The following is a 22,652-nucleotide window of genomic DNA, read 5'->3' as shown; positions in this document are numbered from 1 at the left end:
GTGATGTTGGCCAACCTAATAATTTCAAATGATTATATGTAAGCAACGTCTAAATGAGCTCTCCCTGGCAGCTAGTGATGAGCTGGGGGCTGGGGGGAAAGGCTTCAGGACCAGATTGTATTTACATTCACACCTAATCTACCTAGGTATCCAGCAAACAGAGCTGTGTTGCCCAAGTGATAGATTTTCGCTGGGGTTGGGTTACAAATCACTTGAATCTGGGCGGGGGGGGGGGGGAATGAAATGTTGTTGCTCTCATTGTATGAGTAAAGGGCAGTAGAACTGTAGGTAGCCTGTGCTGATTGAGGGCATCAAGGGAGAGGGGGGACCTGTCCCTCTCCACTGTTTAAAGACAGAGCTGATTAGGCTCCATAAATAGATAGTCTTTTGTTCTGTTAAGTGACCACTGCAGCTGAAATCACTGATAATCAGGTCTAAGTGCTTAGTCCTGCTGTGGGGACAGTGTTTCTATGGAAGAAAGGGCCCAGACTACACTAGCAGCGAGGTTCCCTCACTGAGAGCTCATCTGAAATCACTGGGAGCTGGTGGAACCTCAAGAGACCAACTCATGGAGGTCACAGGGGCAGGTGGCAGCAGAAGGTGACGGCGCAGGGCCACTGGCAACAGAGCGATGGAGTGAACGGTGGCACAAGAACAGCAGTGGCCAGAGAGAACAGTGAGCAGCTGGAGGAACAAGCAAGGTGCCTTCTTGTCCCCCACCTGGGAGGTGAACTCACGTGAAAGCACCTCTGAACTCTGAGTCTCCACTGACCAAGGACAACATTGGTGAGTGGGGAGGGAAAAGTGAGGAGCACGTTAAATAAACATTTGTTTGTTGGACTATATTTTAGTGACTTTGCTTCACAATGCTAGATTTGTGACTGGGAATGGAAACTTATATAAATATAAAAGGAATACTTGTGGCACCTTAGAGACTAACAAATTGATTTGAGCATAAGCTTTCGTGAGCTACATGCATCTGATGAAGTAAGCTGTAGCTCATGAAAGCTTATGCTCAGATAAATTTGTTAGTCTTTAAGGTGCCACAAGTCCTCCTTTTCTTTTTGTGGATACAGACTAACATGGCTGCTTCTCTGAAATTGTATAAATATGTTTCCTAGTAGGCCAAGATTTTAAAAATGCATTATTTGCCAAGGTGGTTATCTCACATTGTTGCTATCTTGAGAGGTCATTAGGTTGGGGAGTTTCTGTACTAAACATTTTTATTATAATTAATTTTTACATAAGAATGGTCATACTGGGTCAGACGAATGGACCATATAGCCCAGTATTCTGTCTTCCGACAGTGGTCAAGGCCAGGTGCCCCAGAGGGAATGAACAGAACAGGCAATCATCTAGTGATCCATCCCCTGTTGCCCATTTCCCGCTTCTGGCAAACAGGCTAGGGACACTCAGAGCATGGTGTTGCATCCCTCCCCATCCTGGCTAAGAGCCACTGATGGACCTATTCTCCAGGAATTTATCTAGTTCTTTTTTTAATCCTGTTATAGTTTTGGTCTTCACAGCATCCCCTGGCAAAAAGTTCCACGGGTTGACTATGTTGTGTGAAGAAATACTTCCGTTTTTTTTTTTAAAACCTGCTGCCTATTAATTTCATTGGCTGTCTGCTAGTTCTTGTGTTATGTGAAGGATTAAATAACATTTCCTTATTCACTTTCTTCACACCAGTCAAGATTTTATAGACCTCTATCATATCCCCCCTTAGTCGTCTCTTTTCTAAACTGAAAATTCCCAGTCATTTTAATCTCTCCTCCTGTTTCATACCCCTAATCATTTGAGTTGCCCATCTCTTTTCCAATTCCAATTTATCTTTTTTGGGATGGGGTGACCAGATTTGCACACAGTATTCAAGGTGTGCACGTACCATGGATTTATATAGAGGCAATATGATATTTTCTGTCTTATTATCTATCCCTTTCTTAACGAGTCCCAACATTCTGTTTGCTTTTTTGACAGCCGCTGCACATTGAGTGGATGTTTTCGGAGAACTATCCACAGTGACTCCAAGATCACTTTCTTGAGTGTTAACAGCTAATTCAGACTCCATCATTTTGTATGTATAGTTGAGATTGTTTTCCCGGGTGCATTACTTTGCATTTATCAACATTGAATTTCATCTGCCATTTTGTTGCCCAGTCACTCAGTTTTGTGAGATCCCTTTGTAACTTTTCACAGTCTGCCTGGGACTTAACTATTTTGAATTGTTTTGTATCATCTGCAAATTTTGCCACCTCACTATTTACCCCTTTTTCCAGATCATTTATGAATATCTTGCATAGGACTGGGCCCAGTACCGACCCCTCAGGGATACCACTGTTTATCTCTCACCATTCTGAAAACTGATAATTTAGTCCTACCCTTTGTTTCCCATCTTTTAACCAGTTACTGATCCATGAGAGGATCTTCCCTCTTATCCCATCATGGCTTACTTTTCAAAAGTCAATTTAAATTAAAATACATTTTTAAAAAAAAATTATATTTTTTTAGAAATCTAGACCTGTTATGTGTTTTGGTGTAACTTGCAATATTCTTATGTTAAATTTGCATTATCCTAATAAAACTTTTATTTTATTCATATCTCTTTTATATGTTGCAGGTCAAAGTGACAATGAAAAGACAAAAAAAATACAACAATTTTTCCACAAAGGCTTCAAAAACTAACCAAGGTGAAGAACACATCAAGAACCAAAAATATACCAACATGTCAGCTGAAGGTTCAAGTAGCGTATCTACATCAGACCAGCCCGATGCACAAATACAGCTACCTACTGAAGAAACAGTGTCTCCAAAACCTAAAGGCAGTTCCTGATGTTTGTCGGTCAAAGTGTTCCCATGGATTGAAGTTACAAAAGATGGCTACGGTGCATCTCTTGGAAAAAAGCTTGCGAAGAAGGAAAGCTTCCCAATGCTCTAACTGGTAAAAGTGGAGGAGCTGGGTTTCTCAGACCGATCAGCAAACCCAATGGTGACAAACTACATGAAAAGACAGCAAAACACCAGGCCTCTGGAGTGCATCGACATGCAGAAAGCCTTATAAGCCCGCTTTCAAAGCCAATTTTAGAAGTACTTAATGAGGCTGTTAAGAATGCTGGAGACACAACACAGTTCATGCGAACAAACACGGCTGTGGCATCCTACTTTCTGTTTAAGCAAGAGACACCACACACTACAGACTGGAGGCAAATGTTAAGTGCATTGTCACTTGTTCATCCTGAAGTTGAACACTAGTTCCAAACAAGACCAGCAAATGCTCACTATCTTTCTGCAAGGAACTCAACGGACTGGCTAGAAGCATGCGGTGCAACAGTGAAAGACTCAACAGTTGAAAAAGTGAAGAATTCTCTCACCACATTCAAAAAATTTGCACACATGGCTGATGAATGCACCGATGCAAATGGGCATCAAGTATTAAGTCATTGTGTATGTTATCTTGATGTCAGTGGTAGGCCAGTAGATGCATTTCTAGATGTTCAAGTTATAGAAGACACATTGGCTGCATCTGTGACAACCCACATCTTAAAAGAGTTAAATGCTTGTCAGTTGTACTCCAAACAGATGGCTGCTTGTGCATTTGATTGAACTGCAAACTTCTCTGGAAGACATGGTGGAGTACAAGCTTTGTTCAGACAAAAGTATAACCCTAATCTCTCCAATACACTCTGCAGAAGCCATCTACTCCAGCTAGCGCTAGGACAAGCTGCAGACTCTTCAAAAGACATTTAAAAAGCTATAAATGTAATGTCTTCATTATGTTCTTTTTTCAGCAAGAGATCAAAAAAGACTGAATATCTTGGAAAATACAGAAGACACACTGAGACTGAAGTTCAAATTAGTCCAGCCTGGGAAAACCCGCTGGCTTTCTCATGAGCGATCCTTGGCTGTTATCTTAAAATTACTCCAGCCATTATTACTGGCTTTGGAAAGTATCTACCAAGATGGGATGGATCTAAGTAGTGAGGCTGGTGGATTACTTTTGCTACTACGTTCAGAGGAGACTATTGCCAGTCTCTCTCTTGTAAGTCTACTGTTGAAACCACTTGGGTCATTAAACAATGCCATCCAGGCATCTGCTACAACAGTAGTAGATCTTTGTCCAGCAATAGAAGCTACATTTGGATCAATCAGAGATCTATCCATTGAAAAAGTACTGGAAGAAGCAAAGACTTCAGTCCAGAAATTGACTAATGAAGGCATTTATATTGAATCCTTAAGTGAAGAGGACAAGAAGTGTTTGTTAAGACAACTGAAAAAGTACACAGACTTGATTCTTAAAAATCTACAGCAGCGACTTCTAGATTCTACTCAACCTCCACGTAGCTTTTACAGATGCCTGTCCTATAAAACACAAACAGTTGAGTGGAGTGAGGCATTACCAGCAATGGGGCTGCCATGTGCTCAGGACAGAATAGAGAATTTGAACACAGAGTGGAATATCATACAACGAATGAATGAAGATTTGACTTCAACTTCTTTTGTATCATCACTAGTGGCTTGACCCGATCTTTGTGCTCTGTTTCCTGGGATGAAAGAAGTAGGAATTCATCTCTTGCTACTCCCAGTCACAACAGCTACAGCGGAACATTCTTTTTCTTCATTGAATAGAATTTTGTGTTCTGAAAGAAGTCGCCTTCTGCCTGATCATGTGAATGAACTAATGAGCATATCAATTGAAGGAATGGAAGTACCAGACACACAAGAAGCCACCAAAGATGAACGCATTGCATTCAAGAAGTTCATTAACAGAGTTGTGCAAAATTATAACAAGAAACCAAGAAGGATGTAGACGTATTGCTTCATAGAAGGCTTGAGTAGCCAACTTTAATTTGTTTGATGATTTTAAAACATGAGTTAAATCTAATAAAATGATCATGAAACATTTTTCAGTTTTTACTATGGTTCCATACAGCCCACCTTCACCCTCAGTGTCTCCCCCCTCATCAGCCCTGACACCCCCCCTGTAAATTCGAACACCCCCACTAATTTCAATTCCTGGGGAAACCACTGACCATCTTCCCTCAGCTCATCCTGAAAGCTGCCAGCATGGCAACTTCCTGGATGGAAGGCTGGCTGGCCTTGCTCTTGTTTAAGGAACTTTGTTTTCACAGTGAGTGCTGAAAGTCATCACATTCTCATGACATCCAGTCCTCAGCCTGTCAGTGTGGCTATCTAACTGCCAGCATCCCAGAGACATGTAAAATCCTGTTTTGCCTCCCTGCCTTGTTGTGTTACATTGTGCCTAACTATATCTTTCCTCCTCTCTTGGCTTTTCATTGAATCCTGAAACCAACTAAACAGCATCCACCCAAGCCTGCCCGTCTAAGGAAAAAGGATCCAACCAGATGATGGCCCTGAACCAGATCATAACTAACAAGAATCCAAGCAGCAGGTGTCACAATCAACTTGCCAGCAAAACAAGCCACTCATAACTAACCAGTGGTCCAGTGTTCTGAAAACTTCAACCAAAGCATATTTCACCCATATTTTCTATCCTCTCTTTCCTCTACCCTGTGCCTGTCTGTCTGTGAAGAACAGAATAAGGGAATGGCCATATCAGGATTCAGAGTAAAATGAACCTTTTCCTTTTCATCAAAGAAAGGTTGTTCTGAAAATAAGAGTCTGATATTTTGACTTCAAAAGGAGAGCTACTTTGAGAAGGTCTGATTAAGTTTGTTTTGCATAATCATTCAGCCACAGTTTCAGTATCAGAGCACAGAGTTAAAACAAGCACTTTCTTGTGTTTAATCAATAAACTTTCCATTTGAATAAATGTTTTTGGGTGTTTGCCTAGTAACTAAGTAAAACCAAGGGCTCTGTTTAAAAACAATCCTGAACCCGCCTATTACTGCTTTAATGTCGGACAGTGACAGAGTTTATAAACACCTTTAATTCTTTAGGCCTTTCAGATTAATATCAATACAACAGGGGCCTGCCTGGTTAGAAAGAGACACCCTCCCTCAAGCTCAGGGGAGGCAGGGAACACAGAGGCAGCATTTACAGGGAAGCAGACTGAAAACCAGCCCCCAGAGGCAGTGAGTGCCTGGAAGCAGCTGGGCCTGGCCTAGGGTTGCCAACCCTCCAGGATTGTCCTGGAGTCTCCAGGAATTAAAAGATTGATCTTTAATTAAAGATTACGTCATGTGATGAAGCCTTCAGGAATCCATCCAACCAAAATTGGCAACGCTAGCCAGGCCAAGCATTGAGAGAAATGCTAAGGTTAAGTCAGACATATGCATGTAAGCCTTTTGTTGTTGTAATCCTTTTCTTTGGGAATGCTATGTTCCTATGGATCAATAAATAAACATTTGGAAGAAGGTGCTTAGAATCACTGCATCTACGGATTGGTGAGAGTTCCCTTAGGGAAGGCTCTTATGAGTGTCAAAGACAGCTGGACCTGCAGAGACGCCAAGGTTGGTCAGCAAGGGTGCTGCTGTTGGGGGCCACAGTCAGAGTTGGGGGTTCAGGGGATACCAGCCTGAGAGAAGTGGAGACATAGGGCTTGTCACTGGAAAGGGAGCACTTGGGAGAGACTGAGGAGGGGTTAAAGATGCAGCTAACTGGGACAGCTGGTCTATTCTACTCAGATACCTAACAGCTAGTGCATGTTCAGCTCCACTGCAATTAGCAATGTTGGCAGGCCTGGTGTAGATAGACTGATGGCACCATAATCAACTTGGTATTTTGAAAGACCCTGCAGTGAGCTGCAGCTGAACTGACCAGGGAGGATGGCCCAGAAGTGGAGAGCAAGGGGAGGGAGCAAAGGGAGATCTAGCAGGAAATGGCTGGCCTTGCTGATACTGTGGGGGGGAGGGGGTTTCTCCTGTTGGCGCCAGCTCACCTGTCCCGAGAAACATGACATCATACTGCCCGTCCTCAGCGTCCACCCGGTCCACCACAATCTGCCGCAGCCGGTGCTGCAGGTTGGTCTTCACTAGCACAGGACGACGGTGCAACGGGTACACGGGCCTATACATAAGTGGGTGAGCACGGGCGAAGTGCAGGACCTCGTCAGGGTAATCCTTGGTGGAGCTGTACTGCCGGCTGGGCTGGTTGGTGGTTTTGCTGGGACACTGGCATGAGGCAGAAGAGACAGCATTTCAGCCTGGTATTCCTGCTCTGCACCCCTGTGCCATGACACTAGGAGATCCCACCTATATCCTCCCCATCCCAGTGCTTGTGAGCCATCTGCTCGGCCTTAACAAGGGCCTTGGGAATCTCTACTCCCTGATGCAGTCTGGGTTTCTACGTCCTTCTCAAGCTCAGATCCGTCCTGTTGACAACCCAGGTGGAAGGCTCGTTCCCATTAGCTCCCCTGTATTATCTCCTCCTCCCCTGTCCAACCTCAGACACAGGCCTGCTCGGTGTGGGGGATGAGACCCCAGGAAGGGTTGTTATACTGAATGGGAAAACATGCCATAGACTCTGATCTGCCTGGGTATAGTTCATTTGCCTCAATTAAATCCCAAAGTGGGTCCCACCTCCCGAAACGGACTCTAATGATGGTCCCTGAAAGACCCAGGAGAAATAACTGCTGGGAAGTTCGTGCCAAGGCACAGCCACCACCCCTTCCTGATGCCAAATGGCAGCCCACCACCACCAGATGTGGAAATTAACCAGCCTTGGCCCAGAGGGTGAAGCGAGATGGGATTAATAATGGAAATACCAGGCCCTCGAGTGACCGTGTGTATCATTAGGCCTCTGAAAAGATCATTTTATGAGTCCTCTCCAGACACCTTCAAAAACAAGTGTGTGAACCACTTACAACTCCTGGCCTGGGGTAGGGCACCTTGCCCTCATATGCTGCCCACTGGTGATCCGGGCCATCCTTATGGGCAAAGGGCCCATTGAAAACTTCCCAGATGTCTGCCATGCGGTACACACAGATGGCAAAGCCTTGGAAGACGTTGCTGAAATGAGAGGAATTGGTCCAGGGTGAGAATCCATAGTTAGCTACACACACACACACACACACACACACACAGGGCTAGCAAACCCTTCCTTTTAACAGTGCTGGGGACCCGTGTAAGAGATGGGTGTGTTGAGGAGGGATAAAATTACCAAACCAGACACTAAATCCAAAAGCTAACTGCAAATCCATGGGCAACAACCCGCCTAACGAGATGGGACTCGGCCTTCCACTCCTGATCAGCTCTGAATTTATATCTGACTGGTCAGAGAGTCAGAATGATCAGATCACAGTACAAATCCCCAGAAGACAATGTGCTGAATTCAAACTAAGGCGGCCACTGTAAAAAGTATAAACATTCAAAAACAATAAATATCATGAAAGTTACAGGTTAAAATAAGTGAATCCTAGCTATTAAAAAGGCTAGAAAAGGTCAATTAAAGTAACGAGCTAAAGAAATCAAGTGCCTTTACACAAACCCAAATCTAGGAATAGGAATGTTCACATTAAACAGCCCAATAAAAACCTTATCTCTGACCCCAAGGCCTAGCAACCAAGAGACATAGTATTGCCATTTTCAGATTACAGAAAGACTGCTTTAAAAGACTGAAAGATTTGCTTTGAGACATCAGGTATTAATATTTTAACTGTATCTGTCTTGCTCCAAATTATATAAATCACCATCTTGAAGGTCTGTTGTACATGGATCTGCCCCAGCACTGTTCATTTTGAGTCTCAGATTATGCAGACATTGCACCACGGACACTATTTGGTATTTAATATTGATCCATAACTACAACATATCTATCTGTAGGACCTCCAGGAGCTACAGCTATTTATACCAGCTACAGCTATGTATATGGCTATTTATACATATTTACACCAAAACCAACCCAGTGCATTTGCATTATTCATCATCCTTATGCAGCTGACCTCTTCTACCATTGTATAGTTACTAGACAAACTATCTCTTCTCATTTAGATTATATGCATTTTGGAGCAGGGACTTTCTTTTGCCACTCTGTTCAGCACCTAGCCCACTGGGCTGGGATCCTCTTGGCCCTACCACAATGTAAATAATAAACAATAATAATACTGAGCAGCATGGGGAAAAGGGGTGGGGTCAAAGTTAAGGATGGTGTTGGAATGGCTGATGTTAATTTTCGAGTGACAGGAGAAGGCCTTTTGTTCATTATAGAAAGCGAGAGGAGCTGTGAGTTGTTACCTGATGGTGCTGAAGAGGGCATAGATCTCAGGGCTCTTCCCATCTTTGGTCCTCAGTAAGAAGATGTCCTCTATGGAAGAGAAGGCTGGTCACCCTGTATATCAAATTACCCCCTTCCACAGCACCCCACCCCACCCCACATCCATCTACTCCTTGATGCTCTCAGCATCTTGCTGACTTATCAAGAGTCGCGTCCCAAGGGATACAACTATCCCCCAGCCAGTTCCAATCAATAATTTCCCCCCTGCTCCCTCCCCATCTCCACCTGCTGGGGGTTGGATAGAGTGAGGCAAGCCCCCCACCAAGATTCTCCCAAAGAGGCGAAGGACAAGCTGGAGAGCATCTCTGGACTCCACGGCATCCCAGAGGCAAACAGCTGGATCCTGTTCTTGTCCCCAGATCAGCAGCCCATCCTGATTCAGCAGAGCACTTAAGCCCAACTTCTAGCACAGACTGAACATTCAAGGCTTTCTCCTTACACCCATCCCTGTCAAGTGGCCAGTCCCCTAGCCACACACGTATCAGAATATCAGGGTTGGAAGGGTCTTCAGGAGGTCATCTAGTCCAACCCACTGCTCAAAGCAGGACCAATCCTCAATATTTGCCCCAGATCCCTAAATGGCCCCCTCAAGGATTGAACTCACAACCGTGGGTTTAGTAGGCAAATGCTCAAACCACTGAGCTCCCCCAGACAGACAGCCCCAATCCCAGAGCCTCACAGCCAGAGAGTGTATGGGCAGTTGATCCTCTTACCCAGTTCATCGAAGTAGGTGTCTATCCCATCAGGCCCTGGGACAGAGCACACCAGCCGGGCTTTGTTGAAGGTGCTCCATTTGTTAACCAGCACCCGCTGGCCCCCTGCATCATTCTGGAAGGAGAAGGGACATCACTGCACACACCTGGAAGCAGCCTGATAAAAGGTTAGCTTAGAGACCATGAGCTTAGGAGGTTTGAGCCACATGAGCAGCCACAGAGCTAGTTTCTCCAGAGGGGACAAGATCATTGTACCTTGACAGGAGACAGTGGGAGATGGAGGATACTGCTTGACCTTCAGCTCAGATGGGATTATTGCATGTCAGGCCAGGGAAAAATTGCTCCGCCCCCAGCTATGATCCCTCCCCAGATAAGTCAAGTGACTATAATCAGGGCCCAAGGAGACCACTATTGCCTGGGGGAAAGGAGGATCAAGCCGAGATCCATGGAGCACTCAAAATCAGTCACCACTTTGGCTGCATATTTCTAAAGTCAGGGTCCTCAGATAGTTTGAGGCAAAAATGTGACCCTAAGTGACTTGCCCAAGATAACACAATGGGTCAGTGGCAGATCTAGGAACTGATCCCATACAGGCCAATTCCCAGTCTGGCGTTTTAACCCCCACACCATCCTTTCTCCTTTTCCAGGCCGAAGCCTTCCATAACCTCTTGCCTTGGCTGAGACACACAGGGAATCCAATGGAAGAAGCTTCCTATTCCTTGGAAAGGAACAGAAGCAGTTATTGGTAACAGGTGTAAATCCAGAATCACTTAATGGAGCAGCTCTGGATTGACACAAGTAGAGCTGAGATCAGAATCTGGCCCTCCCTGGAGTCTTTCCATTAATGGTTATAAATATACCCATTGCAAAGGGAAATGAATATCAATGGGGCATTGCGCAGACCTTGCATTCAGCTGGAGTTCTGATCTTTCCCTGTTAGGGAACTAAGCATTCCTTAAACCACCTCTGCCCAGCCTGCTTGGCTGAGATAGAAGGGAAGTGCCTGTTGCCTAAGGAAAGGGCTGGTGTGTGGAAGCGGAAGATACAGGTTCTAGGCCCTGCTCCGACTCCTTGCCCCTCACGAATCCCAGCCTGGCCTGAGTTTATCCGTTGGTCTGTGCCCAATGGGCATTCCCCTCACCAAGTGCAGCATGTGGCCCCTGATGCAGCACCCTGAGATTGTTGATGGGATCCCCTGCCAGGCCATCCCTCGGGCCAGCTCCCTGTCCAAGACAATGTGCTGCCTCTGGGCCCAGGCAGAGGCTTGAGCTTTGTACCTCTGGGGCATGTGGGGTTTATGTAAATGCCAGGCTAATAATCCTGACTCTGGGTGATGTACACAGCACTGGGCAAACTGAAGCCCTATCCTTACATGCAGGCCCTGGCTATTCTGACCTAAGACCCTATACCATTCTGCCAGTGCACTTCAATCCTGCCCTGCAGCCCCCCTGCTATTCCAGCCTTGGCTCCCCACACAGCTCTGCCAATGCCTCTCCAGCCTGACCTGCAGCCCCCCTGCTATTCCAATCCTGGTTCCCCCACACAGCTCTGCCAATGCCTCTCCAGCCTGACCTGCAGCCCCCCTGCTATTCCAATCCTGGTTCCCCCACACAGCTCTGCCAATGCCTCTCCAGCCTGACCTGCAAACCTCACCTCCTGGAAATCTGACCCCAGGCCTGTCCTGTGCATAGCCAATTGAATGACCGGACAAACTGAGAATTGGCCAACCAAGTAATTTCACCAGTGACCTCAACTGGGTTTACATAGAAAGGTCAAATCCTCGGCCCAGGCTAAATCCTCTTTGTGACACTCCAGCTATGCAAAGGGGCATCGAAGCTGCACTCAGAGGGTAGCTGGGGATTCCCCTGTACAGGAATCCCTCATGGCCCAAGATGGGGTAGCCAGTTGTAGATATTATGGTAATAGGAGTTCTATGAGGCCCTAAAATAGGAACAATCTACCATCTGGCTAGCGACATAAGTTAGAGAAGCTGTGGGGCACTTCTAACTTGTGCCAGGAGCCAGCTCTGCCCTAGCATTGGAGGAGGTTGAGATTTAGCTTAGAAACACATTTACTTCACCCCACACTCAGCTGCACTGATTGTTAGCCCAGCACTGAGCCCCAGGTCTGCAGGGCAAGGTCAGTGAACTAACCCACTAGGCCAATTTGTTAGCCAGTGTGGATGACCTTAGGCACACGTGCATGCGTATTTTCCATGTGTCTGAGGCATCGTAGGAAATATATGGTCAGTCAGTTCTTGTCCCCACTCCAGCCTCTTGCCCAAACAAAGAATCCCACTCCAAGCAGGGATTGATCAGTCCAATAAATAACCTCTTTGTTCCCGTGTCTCAGTGTTTATTTCTGGGGTTAGAGCAAGAGCAGAGAATTTGCAGCCAACAGCGTTGCTCTGTTTGGATGGAGAGCTGCCATCCTCTCCTCCAGTTCATGCTGCCCACAGCCTGGTCCAAAGCAGCTGCTTCCACACTGAGCAACTGCTGATGCTGCCGGCCTACAGATGTTTCTCTTCGCCTCCCCAGGATCTCTGGGGCCTGCTAACTTGTGCTAGTGAATGACAGGGCCGGGAATTGAGCCACCGCCTTCCAGGTGCTGTAGCAATTCCATCACGATGCCTTCCTCAGAGCCCACACTCTGCTCCAGTCCCTGATTACTAACAGGTTTCAGAGTAGCAGCCGTGTTAGTCTGTATTTGCAAAAATAAAGGGAGTACTTGTGGCACCTTAGAGACTAACAAATTTATTTGAGCATAAGCTTTCGTGAGCTACAGCTCACTTCATCGGATGCATTCAGTGAAAGCTTATGCTCAAATAAATTTGTTAGTCTCTAAGGTGCCACAAGTACTCCTTTTCTGATTACTAACAGACTTCCAAAGGTTGGAAAGGAAGGGCAGGGCAGGGCAGATTTCATCCCTCTGGGGCCGGTGAGGGCAGAGAGCTCAGAAATTCCAGCTCCTCTTCAACAAGGTGCTTCCGACATTGATCACGGCAGGATACAAGACTAATCACAGCCCATAGAGCTGACCCCAAAGCAAGTATGTGGATAGTGCAGGGGGACGGCAGCTCAGCTAAGCGCCTCGGGGGCTGAGACTCACTTACCAGCAGGGACTGGCAAAGCCAAGGATGGGTTTAATATTGTGAAACTCTGTTGGTCAAGTCTTGGTGGCTTGGATCCATGGGAGTGTGGGTAAGTGGTTCCAGGTTTGGCCCGTCTTCATCCATGATGTAGCATGGAGGCTAGTGGCCAGGAGGCCTGGTGACATGCAGCAGTGAAATGCATCCATCTATATATTAATTTTGCTATGTCACCGCAGCTGTGAATGCAACAGGTGGGCAGTCCCATGGGGTAAAGAGATGCATGGCTTGACATCTTCCTTACCCTGAACCATTCGAGCAAGCCTATCCAAACAGCACGCTGTGATTCCAGAGGTGGGAGGGGGGAAGGGAGAGGGACAGTTGAACTTCAATGTTCCATGTGGAGGGCAGGGAGGGAGACCACGGTCACGCTCCGTATGTGTTAGAGCTCAGCCGATCACACAGCTAATATGCATTCAGGGACGGGGCCTCCACTGAAATGAAACGTGCATTCATCTCTGCATATGCAAGTAGGAAGCCCCTGGCTGGAAGTGCCTGATCTTCTAGTTTTTATTTCTTTCTGCAACATCCAGAGCAGGACTGTGCACAATCCTCTCCACCAGCAATGGAAGAAGGAAACCATAACGTCCACCTGGAAGTTTTCACAAAGCTCCCAAAATATCTTAATCCCCCATCAAGGAAGAAATCTGTCACTTCCCCACTCCCCCCACACCAAAAAGTGCTGGGAAAACTGTTACCATAAAAATAGATTTTCACTAGGGTTAAATTTGTGAACAGTCACCATATCTGGAGGGCGGATAGAGGTCAAGAGCTGAAATGTTGCCACTTTCAGAACACAAGCTGCATTCCCTAGGGACTAAGCAAACTGTGACCCAGGATGGAATCTGCAAATCCTCACATGGAAGTGGCCCACAGCTCTGACATGCAGGCTACCTGAGACAGAGTGGGACTCGGAACCAGCACAGCTGAGCCACTGGGCAAAAACAAGAGATGAGTATAAAGAAGAGACTCAAAATCTCAAACTCTCACAGTATGGGAAAACAATTCCTAACCAGGTCTGCTAAGCATAGGGTCACAATATGAATAAACTCAAAATTGTTTCCTGTCCTGAAAGAGGACAAAAGGTCACAATCTCATAAATTTTCATGAACTGATAATCCAAAAAAAAATTTCAGATCAGGACAGTGGGTCAATCAAAATGTTTCATTTGGACCATTTCATTTCAAATTCAACCTTCTTAAAATGCTTTAAAACTTTTTTAGTATAAATTAACAAAAATTTCAATATGCAAAGTTGTTTCAAAATCAGAAGATAAAACTTCTCATTTAGAAATGGTCAAAAATGGGACATTTCAACAATTTTTTTAAAAAAATAAAAATTTTGAATCAGGCGTTTCTCCTGAAAGCAGACTCTTGTAAACAGCTTCAGTTTCAAGGAATCAACATTTTCCAAAAACAACAAACACATTTGTCTGAAAGTTCCCAACCAACTCTAATTCTCATCCACTCATGACTAGACTTCCTCAGAGATGACCCAAATCCTTTGCGCCAGTCACCACAGTACATCAAAAGAAGAGCAGGACTTCACACCACAGAGCTGTGAGTGGAACTTTCCAAATTGTCACGATGGCATATGGGCTCACTGTGGCCTCCAGGTCTGGAGCGCCCACTCCAGGCAGAGTCCAAAAGAGTGCTGAAGTGGCCCACAGCTCTGACACGCAGGCTACCTGAGATGGAGTGGGATTCAGAACCGGCACAGCTGAGCCACCAGGCAAAACAAGCTGCAGTAGATGGAGAATGACGTCAGGGATGGCTCTGGCTAGTTGCAGTTAATAAGGACCCTCTCACTGCACCAACTCGGGCCATTTGATGCCACCCAGGACCTACCTATTCACACAGTCCCATTGAACAGACCAAGTACGGCATCACACAGTAGGAATGTCAGAATCTGGCCCTTCATCATGCTTGCTGTTGCTGTTCCGACCCAATTAAAGTCATTGTAGTTTAAATTTGAGGCATGATGAATTAATTGAAATCTGGGAGACAAAATTATGGTTGGTGCGAAGGATGGGATCATGGTGAAGCAAGACGGTGGCCAGGAAGAGGCTCAGGGTCTCTGATTTATAAAGAACAAAAGAAAAGGGGATGTAGAAAAAATGGCCAGGAAACTGGAGAGTTTCCACTTGAAATGTCAGCTTCAATCCCCATCTTTCTCGTCAAAGGCTTAAGTGGGATTTTTGTGCCAACCACATTAAAGAGAGTCATGAAGCAGAATTTTCCTAGCCTTGGCTGGAAAAGAGTCATTCGCAGCCTTGAGAGATTTACATGACACTCAAGCACCAGGCAATACGGAGTGTGAGGCCTTGCCTGAAGTAAGTGTTTAGAAAACACTACAGGTGACTTTGTTCATCTCACTCCTGAAAACCAAACAGAAGGACAAAGCAGCTTTGATTTCACAGCTAGGTCTGGATCAGCCAGAGCCAAAGCCCATTGAAATCAAGGGGGAGGTGCTATGGACTTTGGATCAGCTGCTCAAGACCTGCCACTTTGGTGGTTAGGAATTTAGGAGACCTGGGTTCAATTCTCAGCTCTGCTACAAACTTCCTGTGCAACCTTAGGCAAGTCACTTCATCTCTAGGCCTCGGTTGCTCATCTGTAAAATGGGGATAATAGCCATGTCTCACAGGGTTGTTAAGGTTCAAGACTAATGAGGGCCATGGAGAGAGGATTCTGGTTGGCTCTCAAGAAGAAATTTCCCAGTGGTGAGATCTAGCCAGCTCCTGCAGGAAGTGGTGTGAACTCCAGCTCAGTGGACATTGGAGTCCGGACCAGGCAAAGCCCTGACAGTTATGGGAGCTGAGCTCTCTTGAAAATCTATCCAGAAATGTCTGCACCAAGCATTTGGCTAATACCAGGGGAGTGTTCCCCCAGCCCAGGCCTAGTGTAGGGCTGCCTACGTTGTCCCCTTCCAGAACATGGAGTGCTATAGGCATTCAGGATTGCATATAGTCCATGGGCAGTCTAGGATGGGCAGCCATAAATTAGAATGGCCAGGAGCTGCTCACACTTATGCTGTGGGCTGTTTCGGCCCCTGGAGCAGTCTAAAACCCAGAAGGTGCAAAGGGGTCATAAAACATCCCCAGAAGCTGAAGCCTGCTGAAGGTGTAGTCCAGAACCAGACCCCAGTGCTCCAGGCACTGCTGCTTTGTGGCTGAGCTAGTTAGCAAATGGGGACCTTTTTCTGTGGAAAATTTCAAATTTTCAGCAAAAAAACAACCAACTAAACCCCTGAAATATTTTGGCTGCAAATGAAAGCATTTTGATTCTGAAATGTCACTGTGGTGTCTCATGGGAGTTGTAGTTCAGATGCCTTATGCTTCCATTCTCTTCTAGAGGCCAGGTTCCTTAATAAGACAACATCTCCCAAGATGCATCATGGTCTTGCTTATGGCGGGGGGGGGGGAGCAGGGCATCTTGAAGTCTGGCTGAGACACCTGGTCCATAGAGGAGAATGAGGGCATGAGGGACTTGAATTACAGCTCCCATGAGGGATCGTGGCAGCATTTCTGAAGTGAAATATTTTGGTTTTGGGGGGTTGAGTTTGATGAAAAATGGTTTTCCATGGAAAGCAGACTGAAAAATCACATCACATTAAAATCCTCATTTTCCACTGAAAAACAGTTTTACCAAAAAATTTCTGACTGCCCCATTGGGCACCTTTGAAAACTTTACCCAATATTTGTTTTCAGAACAAAGCTATTTACAGGAGGATGGAGGCAAATAGGAGTGAGGAGATTTCCCCATAGCCCCCCCATTAACCCCCGAAGACACAGTAATGCTATCGGGGGGTCCCACCACCCAAAACTCATCAGAACAGTCACTCCAATGTTACTACACATTCTCTCCCATGACCTCACCACACAGATTCGCCCAACGCGGCTGAAGATGGCGCGGCCTTTGCCATCTGACTCCACTGCCTTCTCCGTGAAGAAGAAATAGACCTTGTCATTGTCCCGGTCGTCATTGTCTGGGATCAAGTAGGCGGCCACAAACTTTGGATCTGCGTGAGAGAAAGCCCAGAGCAGAGCTAGAATATACATGGAAGAAACATGAAGGACAGCATCCAGCCCAGCACTGCTCCAAATGGTGCAGGCCCTAGGAGAGTCTCCATTGTGAGCGTGGCTGCCTGTAGACCCCCATGTCCTGGCTGCAGAAGCAAATAGGAAGCCAACAGCCAGTCCTGTCAGACGGGGCATCCCCTTCAGTCAGGAGTTCTCAAACTTGCCATAATATGGGCCACATCTTAGCAGGCCACTGTACCATGGGCCAGTTCTGCCCTCCTAAATTCACCATTGGGCAGCCTCCTGCCATGCCTCCCCTCCCATTTGCCACTGCCCAAGCCACACCCTCCCTTCCCATTCGCCATCTCCCAGACCAATGCCCCTCCAGCCTGGTCATGCATACTGTGGCCTTCTGCATGGACCTACAGTGAGCACTGCATGGTAGGGTGGGTGGCATCCAGGAATTGTATTAAAGAAGAAGGTGACTGCAATTTGCTTCATTTAATACCAATTAGCTGGGACTTCAAGCTCTAGGGGTTTTGCCGAAGTGCGTCCCCCCTTGGCAAAGTCAGAGAATGTGCTTTTACCATTCAGCAGGCGCTGATCCATCTCAGTGCGCAGAGATGAGCGGGACCCCATGCTGCGGAAGATCACCGAGTCCCGGCCCAGGAAGTCTGCAGTAAGGCCTGTGTAAAGCTCCCCTCCTGGGAAAATAGCCCCACAGAGAAAATAAAACCCTATAGCACGTCCCTGTGGACTGCAAACCCATCCTGGAAAAGGAGGGCAGCACCCTTGCAAAGGGATTGGGCTATATATATGCTGTGGGAAGTCTATGGCCTGACCCAGGTTAGAGTCCCTGAGAGAGGAAAGACCCTGATCTGGATTTCTGTGCTCACCTGGAATGGAGCCACTGGAAATGTGGATTTCAGATGTTGGCTCTAGCCAGGGAAGAATCCCGAACTGGTTATAAATTACTCTAGGCCCAACTGTTCTGTCCAAGAGTGCCATGTCTCATCGAGGCTGGCAGCTGTTGAATCCCACTGTCCCTAATATGGCTGCAGTTGATGATCTTCCATAATAATTTCTCTCCAGTCTGTGCTTTAGAAGCAGGGAGCCAACTGACGCGAGATCTTGGGGTTATGAGGGTTCCTATCAGGGCAGCTCAACTCTAAGCAATGGTCAGTTGTGGAGGATCAAGTCTTTTGCTGACCCAGCAGGACACTTACCAGTGAAGGTGCTTGCAAAGGCCCTGTTGGGCTCATGTGGACACTTGCCCCGCCCGTTCTGCACACTTGTGGGATCCAAGCTGAACACGTGCTGGGAAGAGGAAGAATACACGATACAGGGTGAGGCGACACAGAGATGCCACCAGGCTGACTAGAACACAATCTGGGTCAGAGATCTAGGCTGGAGTCCAGAAGTGATGCCTGGGGGGGGGGTGGTTGTAACATGGTGGTCAGTGGCTTGGAGCCTGCAGCTCGTCTATGCAGGAATAAGATACACACTGGAAGGGATGGGATAAGGTGTGTGCAACCCCAACACAGACTTACTATGACTCTGCTCTGAATGTGGCCCCATGGGTCTAGATCTGGGCAGCTGGAGGAGTGGTCTTGGTCCTTGTAGCCTGGGCATTCTACATCTCCCAGCATCCCCACATGGCATCAGAGGATGCTGGGCATCTGACAGCGCTGTATGCCAGAATCTGGGGGTGCCCCTCCTCCCAACACAGCACGGTGGGGAGGGGCTCTGCAGCTAAAGCCTTTCTGGCCGTCCTCCTTAGAGTTTAGTCATTTTCAATGAGATGTGAGAAAGAGCCACAGGAAAGGCACAGCTTCAACTCAGCAGGAGAATTGGTCTAGAATAAACACAGAGAAAACTCCGCCAAAAGAAAACCATGGTCCTTTAGAACAGGAGGACTTCATTGCACCGTGACTCCTTTCTGACTACAAAAATGATCCCAGAAGGGGGGACTGAAGCCTGAGCCCGCCCTGGGCAGGGGGACTAGAGACAAAGCCCAAGCCCCACCACCCCAGGTGGGGGGTCCAAAGCCATAGCCAAGGGCTTCAGCCCCAGGCCAAGGGCCTGTAACCCTGAGCCCCGCCACCAAGGGCTGAAGTCCTCAGGCTTGGGCTTTGGCCCTGGGGTTGTGGGGCTCAGGCTTGGGCCCGGGGTGGTGGGGCTCGGACTTGGGTGCTGGGCCCCAGCAAGTCTAACACCAGCCCTGGCAACCCTATTAAAATGTGGTCCCAACCCACAGTTTGAGAACTGCTGCTTTAGAACAAAATCCTCCTGCCGTGTGCCTAGCTCCATGCCCAGGGCCCCTTGGCACTGGGGGCATGGGAGACTGAAATAGCTCATGCGCTGAGGGCCAGATCCCTAGCTGGCATCCATCAGCTGTGCTATGGAACTCGGCCAATTGACACCAGCTTAAGATCTGACCTCAGGTGTCCAGAGTCCTATTTACCCCTCTCCCTGGGTCCCTGTCTATGGCACATTGATGTATGGAAAGCTTGGATTCCCGGCCCAGGTCACAGAGAGTTTTAATAACCAGGCTGGTGCAAGTGGGGAGGCTTGCAGATCTGTCCCCACCCCATCGCCCTTGCACAGCTGACATGCTATGCAGTTTTTGGCATCTTCTGTCTGCCTCTCCCCTAACTTGGTGGCACAAAACAGCCCCTTCATGCAGCTGGGATCTCTGCTAGGCAGCCGTGGCCCCCACCCAAGTACAGCCATGCCACGGAGCAGGGTCCTGCCGAATGACTGCAGGGGTTCTGCCGCACCAGGAACAGGGCCCTGATTGTGTTCTGCTGCCTGGTGTGACTCTGGGAGGGGACGCAGGGACAGGACCATCCCAGGCTCTAGACCATAGATGGCTATGCTGAAAGGGCTCTTTCTCCTCCATACTCAATACAAGAGGCTCAAAGCCTGTGGGGAAGAAGGGGGTCATAGGGAGGCCATGCTGATTAAGAGCAGGGGTCCTGGGCATGGAAAGAAATGTCATGTACAGAGTTGGTCAGGGCGAGGGGGTGGGAACAAGGTAGATGGATCTATGCGGCAATTCAGCCTTGTTCATAGGTGGGGAAGGGAGACGTGCTGCTCACTCTACATGGGGCAGCAGAGGTTACTGGGTCTTCCCTGGGGCGGGTGGTGGGTTGTTTGCATGGAGCGGCTCCCCTTGCTGGGCAGGAGGCTGGCGTTGCGTGGGACCAGTGCTGTGCACAAAGTGGCCTTATACCACCCGTTCATCCCTCTGCCGTTCAGGTGGTTTGCTCCATGCAGAGCAGGTGCCACCTGCATCCCCTGGCAAGCAGGTGGTTTGCTCCAAGCAGGGCAGATGCCACCCACCAACACCCTTGCGGGGCTCACCCACTCATGCTACATTTTGGTCACCTGCCTCTTCTCCTCCCCCTCCCCCCAACAGTTCAGGATTGTCTTTTCCTCCTACCTTCCCATTCCTGGCTCCTTTTCAATCTGCTTCTTCCCCATTTCTCTCCCCTGCCATTGTACCTAGTGCTGCGGAGCCTGTGCCTCCATGAAGCATAAACAGAAGAAGCCCAATGGGAAAGGGAGTTAGGCCGGACTTGGGGTTGGAGGGGAATCTGGCATTGCAGCTGGAATCAGCCTCATGGCCCAGCAGAACATATCCCCACTCTAGCCCTTCCCAGGACATTGCACAGGCTGGATCAGGCCAAGAGATGGGCCCCAGAGTCCCAGCTCTGATGTAGAGCTGAACGTTCTCCAGTCCAGACCCTTCTCACATTCCTGCCATGGCCACGCGGCACCAATAACCCCAGGGCAGCTGCTCTAAGTGCTGGGATTTCCCTACAGTCTTTGCCAGAGAGCAGTGGCACGGTCTGGCACCAGCTCTCATCACCGGGGCTCCCGCAGGATTCGCTCTGCAGGACTCAGGCCGGTTGTCCCGGGGCGCTGCCTTACCTCGCCACGATGTCCCACATCAATGAAGGCACATACAGGGTGGAAGGCTCCTGTCCCACAGGCCAGCAGGTGGGTGCGGTTGAAGGGGTGAAGTGCTCGGACGTAGTTGGAGCATTCCGTCTGGAAGAGAGACAGTGGGGAGTGAGGCTGTTTGACCAAGTGGATCTGTCAGCATATGGGAAGGACTCAGCACCACCTTCCTCTTTGCCAAGCTGTGTAATGTTCCTCTGACTGTGCGTGATGGTGCAGCGGGTTCCTTAGCAATGGATCATTAATAAGTCACTACCTTAATTAGCTTGTCTAGTCCACACCCTACTCCACAAAGTGTGGCCAACTTGTGTGATTTTATTGGGTTGCCTGATCGGCTGATTGCAAGTTCCTTATGTTGATTACTGAAGAATATCCATTGGACAATCTGAGGTTTGGGAGGTTGTCGTCCCAAGGTCAGAATCCCTATTAAGCTGGGAACCCTGACATGCATGCTTGCAACGCTCACGCTCAGGAAAAACCTTCTCTATTTGTAATAGTTGTATTACTACAATTAGCCAAGTTACAAACAACCCAAGCCAGCAAGGTAGCTAGAGAGAATGCAGAATGAGCATCTGAGCATCCAGAAAAAAAGAAAAGGAGTACTTGTGGCACCTTAGAGACTAACAAATTTATTAGAGCATAAGCTTTCGTGAGCTACAGCTCACTTCATCGGATGCATCCGATGAAGTGAGCTGTAGCTCACGAAAGCTTATGCTCTAATAAATTTGTTAGTCTCTAAGGTGCCACAAGTACTCCTTTTCTTTTTGCGAATACAGACTAACACGGCTGCTACTCTGAAACCTGAGCATCCAGAGACTCACATCAGTCCTTGCAGAACAACCTGACATGGTAATCATTATCTTCCCGCTCAGCAGCCACATCTTCCTTGCCACCACCACCACCAGTCATCCTCCTGGCATCTCCCAAGGCACGCAGGCCAGGTTACAGCTTCTACAATACCTAATGCATATTCAAGTAGGGATACCAGCCCCTTTTCCTTATCTCCATTTCCTCACCCTCTGAATATTGGGGTGCCCTTCTGCCATAGGTTCCTAGCCCATTTACCTTAAGCTTATTAGCATAAGCATCAACTCATCACCATGACATTCTTGCGGTCAGACATCTGTTGATGTTCCTAACTTAAGATACTGCAAGCGGTTCTAAAGGAGTATCTGTGGCTATCTGTCAGCGGTTTAGTCACTACAGCGTTCTGTCTTGTGATATCTTATGATCTAGGGTTACTGTTGGTTAGCTGCTTATACTACAGCTTTTAAGGCCTTGATTGGTTTGGCTAAGCTATTGTCTTTCAAGCTTTGAGACTTGCAGTCTCATTGCATTACTGCCTTAACTTGTACCTATGCCTTCCCTAGCAAACAGCTATACCTAAAGGCTACACTTGCGCACCTTGCCCTATTCGGTGCTTTTCTTAAAGCCCCCAGTTCCTGGAGTCATGAGGTTAACATTTAACAAGCAGAGTCAGTTTCTAGCCCTCCTGGTTGCAGAGAAAATGTGACCCATACAGACTGAAGAATCAGAAGAATATGAAAAAGCACCCAACATGTACTAGTCTAAAAACATCTCCTGTTTTTTAAGGCAATTGCATGGTATCTGGGGG

The 22,652-nt window shown here is 47.6% G+C and overlaps 1 protein-coding gene across 1 annotated transcript in view; it reads right to left on the bottom strand.

Moving 5' to 3' along the window:
- Nucleotides 1-22,652, bottom strand: part of SEMA3G (semaphorin 3G) — a 67,419-nt gene that overhangs the window by 4,672 nt on the left and 40,095 nt on the right. The window contains 8 exon segments of the mRNA XM_038409098.2: nucleotides 6,857-7,088; nucleotides 7,781-7,925; nucleotides 9,150-9,219; nucleotides 9,903-10,017; nucleotides 16,928-17,070; nucleotides 17,659-17,775; nucleotides 18,298-18,388; nucleotides 21,008-21,127. Of these exon segments, the coding sequence (XP_038265026.2) occupies nucleotides 6,857-7,088; nucleotides 7,781-7,925; nucleotides 9,150-9,219; nucleotides 9,903-10,017; nucleotides 16,928-17,070; nucleotides 17,659-17,775; nucleotides 18,298-18,388; nucleotides 21,008-21,127 (1,033 nt within the window).

This window comes from Dermochelys coriacea, chromosome 7, assembly GCF_009764565.3.
Source record: "Dermochelys coriacea isolate rDerCor1 chromosome 7, rDerCor1.pri.v4, whole genome shotgun sequence".
In the NCBI taxonomy this organism is placed as follows: domain Eukaryota; kingdom Metazoa; phylum Chordata; order Testudines; family Dermochelyidae; genus Dermochelys; species Dermochelys coriacea.
This window is presented reverse-complemented; position numbering and strand designations above follow the sequence as displayed.